At 43.9% G+C, this 9041-nt stretch overlaps 2 protein-coding genes across 2 annotated transcripts; both read left to right on the forward strand.

Moving 5' to 3' along the window:
* Positions 1 to 1063: 1063 nt before the first annotated feature.
* LOC124326938 lies at positions 1064 to 3868 on the forward strand. Its single transcript, XM_046785653.1, has 3 exons — positions 1064 to 1256; positions 1455 to 1778; positions 1962 to 3868. The coding sequence occupies exons 1-3, from the start codon at positions 1064 to 1066 to the stop codon at positions 3866 to 3868; spliced, it is 2424 nt and encodes an 807-aa protein (XP_046641609.1).
* Positions 3869 to 5011: 1143 nt separating this feature from the next.
* Positions 5012 to 8317, forward strand: LOC124326939. Its single transcript, XM_046785654.1, has 3 exons — positions 5012 to 5204; positions 5403 to 5726; positions 5910 to 8317. The coding sequence occupies exons 1-3, from the start codon at positions 5012 to 5014 to the stop codon at positions 8315 to 8317; spliced, it is 2925 nt and encodes a 974-aa protein (XP_046641610.1).
* Positions 8318 to 9041: the final 724 nt, after the last annotated feature.

Consider the following 9041-nt stretch of genomic DNA (forward strand, 5'->3'; position numbering starts at 1 on the left):
ACAGAAGAACTAATTAAGTAAATGAAATTATTTTTGTTCTGGTCGCACCGCATATTTTTTGTCTAATTTTTAAGACCAAAAAGTCTGAAATGTGTCGTAAAAAGCCCGAGCTATGGAGCGTTACATACATACATACATACATACATACATACAGACAAAGTGACATGGCTTTTTTTTTTCTGCGTATGCGATTATTAGGCTACCTTCTGGTGGACATGTTTCTCGTGGCTACGTGGCAAATTTCAAACAAGACGTAGCCGGATTCATCAGAGAGATTCCTCTCACAGCAGAGCAACTTCCGTGCCTCGTCATAAGAAGGAGAGGTGTGGACAACACCTGTGCCGAATTCAAAGTTTGCCGTAAACGAGTTGAAGCAGTTGGCCGATTTCTCATTCAGAACCATCCAGGCTTTGCTTCACATCGTATCACTTTTAGCCAGACCAACTGTGATTTGCTGCCCGAAGATGGACCTTTGTTAAATATTCCGACGATGGACAGCGACAACGATGAATTGAATGTCACTGACGAAGGAGCCATGACAAGGGATGTTCCATCAGAAGACATTCTTGATCAGCCACAACCTCCTGATGTCGCTTTCGTCATTTCAAACAACATCAGGCCTCCTCAACAAAATGAAATATTAAATGCGCTCGATCCGGTTAATTGGCCAACAATTTCAACTGAGCCTATCAACGAATTTGAGGTCATGTCTGGTCTTGCATCTCTGGCTTTCATCAAGTTGTTTCCTCTTGGGCAAGCTGACCCAACAAAGAAAGGTCGCAGACAAGACCTATCCGAACTCGTTGCTTCTAACCACTTAATGAAATATGCCGAGATTGATTGTACAAAGGAACCCGACGAATCTCATCCAAACGGGTATTTGTATTATCCGTTTGCTGAACATGAGCGCTTCTGTTTTTGGTCGGTTGATCGCATACGACGCCATCGAGCCCTTGGGCAGTGTTCCGTTTTTCTGAGACAAAATCCCGAAGAAGCTGCATTGTCTATGGAGGAACTTAAGGCTATGGCTGCCAACGGTCAACTTGACTCGGTCATCAGCAAAATGTACTCCTATACAGCCAATGTCACTGGCAGTGACGCCTACTGGAGCAAGCGTCGGAGAGAATTAGAGGCTATAATGCAACAGAAAGGTCTTGGCACGGCTTTTTTTACTGTTAGCTTTGCTGACAATCACTGGGACGACCTCCATCGTCTCATGCCCAACGGTTCAGCTGAACCAAAACTTCGCTACCAGAGTACAAATGCAAATTTACATCTAGCAGACTGGTACTTTTCCGAAAAATTACGTCTTTTCATGAAACATTTTTTCGGTGGTGTCTTGGATCTCGAATGGTTTTGGTATCGTTTCGAGTGGCAATCAAGAACAGCCATTCATGCCCACGGTGTTGTAAAGCTCAAAAACGACCCGGGGATTGCCGACCTAATGATTAAAGTCTACGCTGGCCGACTTATGGCGCAAAAACTAGCTGATCCACAGTACACAGCAAACCTTAGCGAACAAGACGTCCAAGAAAAGCAAGATCTAGTTGAAGCCGGCATTCTTGCAGAACTCAAGGTTCTAAAGTATGCCGATACTCTGTTGTGTGCCTGTAATACTCGGTCTGATCCAGTCAACCCGTTCAATGCTGAAGTACCAGTTCCCCATCCGTGTTCAAGCAATGTCTCGTCAATTTTGAACGATGGAGCAGCCATGGACGACTTCTACGAAAGATTGGCAAACTGTGTTCAACGTCACGTCTGTCGACCAGACGGTTACTGTAAATCGAAGGACGGCAAATGTCGTTTCCACTTTCCTTTTGATCTAGTTAGTGAATCGAGAATAGTTTTTGAAAAAATCGGAAACACAGACTCTGTTCGTGCGAAAATTGTTCTCAAAAGAAACGACAAGTACATGAATGTTCACAACAGATCAATGTTGGAACATTGGTGTGCCAATGTAGATCTTCAGCTCATTCTTGATCATCACGCTGCAATGAACTACATGGTCAAGTATGCTAGCAAACAAGAGCGGTCTGGAAACACTTTACAGCAAGTGATCAAAACGATTATCAACAAGGCTGATGTCACAGATAATGCTGGCTCCGCTTTTCGCTCCTCTATCATTCGTTCCATTGGCCATCGTGACATCGGGAAAGGTGAAGCGTCGCGCATTTTGTTTTCCGGCCACCACTGTGAATCATCCTTCAATTACGTCAACGTTTCTTTGGACCTGACTGTAAACGAAGTCTTCAGAAATCCAACGACTGGTGAGTTGGAAACTCGACCAACTCTGCTTACCTACTTTGCCAAACGTCATGTTTACATTGAACAAAACACCTACCCCAATTGGAATCTTGATCAACCCAATTTTATCGAGTTTTGTCGTCACTTCACTGTCGTCAAAGGGAATCTTAGAAATAATCCCAAGCCGGACAAGACCATTGTTTTGACATTCCCGGTGCATCGAAATTCTCCTACGTCAGCTACCTACCATCTGTTCTGCCGATATTCGCTAATCAAGTTTTTCCCATGGACGGAATCATCTATTCCAATGCTTTTGGATGACAACCTTGTCGTACGCCAATGGCAAGACTTTCGATTGACTGCAGCTCAGGAACTGCGTCAATATTTCAACTTAGACGAAGAATTACAAAGTCGATTAGATCAGGCAGCTGATGACCTCCAGGAAGAAGACAACATTGAAAACGACAACTTTAATCAACTTGAATGGCAGCAAGCGGTCGGTATGCGACCTGCTGGCGAACAAGAAGTTCGTTCTGATCTACCTGTGATTGACCGTTCTTTCCCTTGGCTGACTAGTCTTCAGCTTCATTACACTCCACATGAATTGGCCTGTGGAAGCACTTGGGTGGTTAATCATCTAACCAACGGAAGAGATCTCGGCACTGATTCTACAGATTTACCGTTTGTCAGTCCCAGTCAACTGAATCGTTCACAACGAATGTGGTTCGATATGGTTGTTGAGGCTCTGCAATCTCGGAAACAGTTGTTATTGATCGTCAATGGCACAGCTGGTACTGGCAAAACCTTCACTATTTCAGCAATTTCCAGTGCTGTCCCTAAAGAACATATCGTCCGTTCGGCCTACACCGCGAAAGCTGCCCATCTCATCCGCGGTGAAACTTTGCACAAGATATTTCAAATTCCAGTAGAAAAAGGCCAAGGCACAAAGTTTGGCCCTCTTAATGGAGCGAAACTGGCAGCTCTTCAAGAGAAATTTCGTCATGTTAAAATTATCATAATTGACGAATATTCAATGTTGAGCTTGACCATGCTTGGAAAAATTGACGCTCGTCTTCGTGAAGCTAAAGGCAACAACCTTTTTTGTGGTGGGCTGACTGTTATTTTGGTTGGAGATCCAGCTCAGCTTCCTCCTGTGGCTGCTCCTTCCCTCTATTCCCAATCAACAGCACCGTTTGCCAACGAGGGTCGGGCCGCTTACTTGGCTTTCCAATCCGTCATCAAGTTGACAGAAGTTCGACGACAACAAGTAGAAGATGGCGACATTGACCAGCAAACATTCCTGGACACACTCAACTCTTTGAGAGAGGGAAACTGTTCCATAGACCAGTGGAAATTCCTTCAAGCAAGGAATCCGGAAGCCATTGCCAACTTTGGCACTGATTTTGAAGATGCGACCTACTTGTTTGCCACCAACGAAGCTGTTAATCGCAGGAATTACTTTAAATTACCACAACTTCAAATGCCAATCACCCTACTACGGTCGGTAAATGTGCCTTCAAGTGGCAAGTCAAAGCCATCTGATCAGTTTCGAGGGCTTGAAGTTGAACTGTACCTTGCGATTGGAGCCCAAGTAACGTTAACATCCAACATCAAATCACTTTAAACCTAAGGTGAAAAGTTGTAGTCGCCACCGCCAGATGTCACTAGTCGTTAAGCAATTATTTTAACAGTTTTTCATTAATTACAGAAGAACTAATTAAGTAAATGAAATTATTTTTGTTCTGGTCGCACCGCATATTTTTTGTCTAATTTTTAAGACCAAAAAGTCTGAAATGTGTCGTAAAAAGCCCGAGCTATGGAGCGTTACATACATACATACATACATACATACATACAGACAAAGTGACATGGCTTTTTTTTTTCTGCGTATGCGATTATTAGGCTACCTTCTGGTGGACATGTTTCTCGTGGCTACGTGGCAAATTTCAAACAAGACGTAGCCGGATTCATCAGAGAGATTCCTCTCACAGCAGAGCAACTTCCGTGCCTCGTCATAAGAAGGAGAGGTGTGGACAACACCTGTGCCGAATTCAAAGTTTGCCGTAAACGAGTTGAAGCAGTTGGCCGATTTCTCATTCAGAACCATCCAGGCTTTGCTTCACATCGTATCACTTTTAGCCAGACCAACTGTGATTTGCTGCCCGAAGATGGACCTTTGTTAAATATTCCGACGATGGACAGCGACAACGATGAATTGAATGTCACTGACGAAGGAGCCATGACAAGGGATGTTCCATCAGAAGACATTCTTGATCAGCCACAACCTCCTGATGTCGCTTTCGTCATTTCAAACAACATCAGGCCTCCTCAACAAAATGAAATATTAAATGCGCTCGATCCGGTTAATTGGCCAACAATTTCAACTGAGCCTATCAACGAATTTGAGGTCATGTCTGGTCTTGCATCTCTGGCTTTCATCAAGTTGTTTCCTCTTGGGCAAGCTGACCCAACAAAGAAAGGTCGCAGACAAGACCTATCCGAACTCGTTGCTTCTAACCACTTAATGAAATATGCCGAGATTGATTGTACAAAGGAACCCGACGAATCTCATCCAAACGGGTATTTGTATTATCCGTTTGCTGAACATGAGCGCTTCTGTTTTTGGTCGGTTGATCGCATACGACGCCATCGAGCCCTTGGGCAGTGTTCCGTTTTTCTGAGACAAAATCCCGAAGAAGCTGCATTGTCTATGGAGGAACTTAAGGCTATGGCTGCCAACGGTCAACTTGACTCGGTCATCAGCAAAATGTACTCCTATACAGCCAATGTCACTGGCAGTGACGCCTACTGGAGCAAGCGTCGGAGAGAATTAGAGGCTATAATGCAACAGAAAGGTCTTGGCACGGCTTTTTTTACTGTTAGCTTTGCTGACAATCACTGGGACGACCTCCATCGTCTCATGCCCAACGGTTCAGCTGAACCAAAACTTCGCTACCAGAGTACAAATGCAAATTTACATCTAGCAGACTGGTACTTTTCCGAAAAATTACGTCTTTTCATGAAACATTTTTTCGGTGGTGTCTTGGATCTCGAATGGTTTTGGTATCGTTTCGAGTGGCAATCAAGAACAGCCATTCATGCCCACGGTGTTGTAAAGCTCAAAAACGACCCGGGGATTGCCGACCTAATGATTAAAGTCTACGCTGGCCGACTTATGGCGCAAAAACTAGCTGATCCACAGTACACAGCAAACCTTAGCGAACAAGACGTCCAAGAAAAGCAAGATCTAGTTGAAGCCGGCATTCTTGCAGAACTCAAGGTTCTAAAGTATGCCGATACTCTGTTGTGTGCCTGTAATACTCGGTCTGATCCAGTCAACCCGTTCAATGCTGAAGTACCAGTTCCCCATCCGTGTTCAAGCAATGTCTCGTCAATTTTGAACGATGGAGCAGCCATGGACGACTTCTACGAAAGATTGGCAAACTGTGTTCAACGTCACGTCTGTCGACCAGACGGTTACTGTAAATCGAAGGACGGCAAATGTCGTTTCCACTTTCCTTTTGATCTAGTTAGTGAATCGAGAATAGTTTTTGAAAAAATCGGAAACACAGACTCTGTTCGTGCGAAAATTGTTCTCAAAAGAAACGACAAGTACATGAATGTTCACAACAGATCAATGTTGGAACATTGGTGTGCCAATGTAGATCTTCAGCTCATTCTTGATCATCACGCTGCAATGAACTACATGGTCAAGTATGCTAGCAAACAAGAGCGGTCTGGAAACACTTTACAGCAAGTGATCAAAACGATTATCAACAAGGCTGATGTCACAGATAATGCTGGCTCCGCTTTTCGCTCCTCTATCATTCGTTCCATTGGCCATCGTGACATCGGGAAAGGTGAAGCGTCGCGCATTTTGTTTTCCGGCCACCACTGTGAATCATCCTTCAATTACGTCAACGTTTCTTTGGACCTGACTGTAAACGAAGTCTTCAGAAATCCAACGACTGGTGAGTTGGAAACTCGACCAACTCTGCTTACCTACTTTGCCAAACGTCATGTTTACATTGAACAAAACACCTACCCCAATTGGAATCTTGATCAACCCAATTTTATCGAGTTTTGTCGTCACTTCACTGTCGTCAAAGGGAATCTTAGAAATAATCCCAAGCCGGACAAGACCATTGTTTTGACATTCCCGGTGCATCGAAATTCTCCTACGTCAGCTACCTACCATCTGTTCTGCCGATATTCGCTAATCAAGTTTTTCCCATGGACGGAATCATCTATTCCAATGCTTTTGGATGACAACCTTGTCGTACGCCAATGGCAAGACTTTCGATTGACTGCAGCTCAGGAACTGCGTCAATATTTCAACTTAGACGAAGAATTACAAAGTCGATTAGATCAGGCAGCTGATGACCTCCAGGAAGAAGACAACATTGAAAACGACAACTTTAATCAACTTGAATGGCAGCAAGCGGTCGGTATGCGACCTGCTGGCGAACAAGAAGTTCGTTCTGATCTACCTGTGATTGACCGTTCTTTCCCTTGGCTGACTAGTCTTCAGCTTCATTACACTCCACATGAATTGGCCTGTGGAAGCACTTGGGTGGTTAATCATCTAACCAACGGAAGAGATCTCGGCACTGATTCTACAGATTTACCGTTTGTCAGTCCCAGTCAACTGAATCGTTCACAACGAATGTGGTTCGATATGGTTGTTGAGGCTCTGCAATCTCGGAAACAGTTGTTATTGATCGTCAATGGCACAGCTGGTACTGGCAAAACCTTCACTATTTCAGCAATTTCCAGTGCTGTCCCTAAAGAACATATCGTCCGTTCGGCCTACACCGCGAAAGCTGCCCATCTCATCCGCGGTGAAACTTTGCACAAGATATTTCAAATTCCAGTAGAAAAAGGCCAAGGCACAAAGTTTGGCCCTCTTAATGGAGCGAAACTGGCAGCTCTTCAAGAGAAATTTCGTCATGTTAAAATTATCATAATTGACGAATATTCAATGTTGAGCTTGACCATGCTTGGAAAAATTGACGCTCGTCTTCGTGAAGCTAAAGGCAACAACCTTTTTTGTGGTGGGCTGACTGTTATTTTGGTTGGAGATCCAGCTCAGCTTCCTCCTGTGGCTGCTCCTTCCCTCTATTCCCAATCAACAGCACCGTTTGCCAACGAGGGTCGGGCCGCTTACTTGGCTTTCCAATCCGTCATCAAGTTGACAGAAGTTCGACGACAACAAGTAGAAGATGGCGACATTGACCAGCAAACATTCCTGGACACACTCAACTCTTTGAGAGAGGGAAACTGTTCCATAGACCAGTGGAAATTCCTTCAAGCAAGGAATCCGGAAGCCATTGCCAACTTTGGCACTGATTTTGAAGATGCGACCTACTTGTTTGCCACCAACGAAGCTGTTAATCGCAGGAATTACTTTAAATTACCACAACTTCAAATGCCAATCACCCTACTACGGTCGGTAAATGTGCCTTCAAGTGGCAAGTCAAAGCCATCTGATCAGTTTCGAGGGCTTGAAGTTGAACTGTACCTTGCGATTGGAGCCCAAGTAACGTTAACATCCAACATCAACACGGATGTGGGTCTCACTAATGGTGCCAGAGGTACCGTGGTTGACATCGTCTATTCCAAACAGCCCAATGTTGATCTGCCTGATTTCATCGTTGTTAGATGGCCTGATTATACCGGTCCTCAATTCTTCTCTACAACCATGAATAACGGCATTTCAACTCACAACTGTATACCAATCCCGGCAATATCCATACGGTCTGATGACACGAGAGCCGTCCGGATTCAGTTTCCCCTTCGCCTGGCTTATGCGATGACCGTATGGAAATCTCAAGGAGAAACTCTAGGCAAAACTGTTGTAGACATCGGTCCCAAAGAAACCGCCGGCCTGACTTTCGTCGCTCTTTCAAGGGTAAGACACATTAGTGATTTGGCCGTCTTGCCATTTGACTATCAAAGAGCATTGAAAATATCGACTGGCGATGGGTTATTTGCTAGAAAGATGGAAGAAAGACGGCTAAATATGTTGTGTCAGGTTACACAAGATCAATGGTTTGAAAATAACCCAGAATAAATTTGTTTTATTTTCTTACTGTTTTGCTGTCTCACAAATTCGCTTTTCGTGTGCCTTTGTCACTCAACAACGTAACGTCACTTTTGAATACAAAATAGGTCCTGAATTTGTCATTTAAGACAGTTTTTAACTGGCTTACGACTATCCATTCGGCGAGCTGATAAGCTTGCTTTTCTATCTTAATACTTAAAGGATAATATGTAGGTTTTCAGAAAGAATAGTTTTTTTAGGGATTAATATATAGGATTTACTATACTTTGCCGTTGTTATCCTGTCTTTTTTGTCTGTAAGCTGTACCAGTCTATCCATGCGATGTTTTAAAATTCGCGCAACCTAAACGGAAACTTTATACAACTCCTACATCTAGCGGTAAAGAATGAGACCCCACCGCAGATTTTATTATAGCCGTTCTAGTGTCGCAATAGTTTTTCCCGTTCTAGTTTCGTCGCTTAAATATGGACGTTCTAGTGTCGGGCGGGCGTTCTAGTGACGCATTCCAAATCCATCAAGCGATAAAGAATTATTCACCGCTGCAGATTCTTTTACAGCCGTTCTAGTGTCGTTATAGTTTTTCCCGTCCTAGTTGCATCGCTTAAATATGGACGTTCTAGTGTCGGGCAGGCGTTCTAGTGACGCATTCCAAATCCATCTAGCGGTAAAGAATCATTCCCTGCAGCAGATTATTTTATAGCCGTTCTAGTGTCGCAATAATTATAAATGATTT

The sequence above is a fragment of the Daphnia pulicaria genome, chromosome 2 (assembly GCF_021234035.1).
Source record: "Daphnia pulicaria isolate SC F1-1A chromosome 2, SC_F0-13Bv2, whole genome shotgun sequence".
In the NCBI taxonomy this organism is placed as follows: domain Eukaryota; kingdom Metazoa; phylum Arthropoda; class Branchiopoda; order Diplostraca; family Daphniidae; genus Daphnia; species Daphnia pulicaria.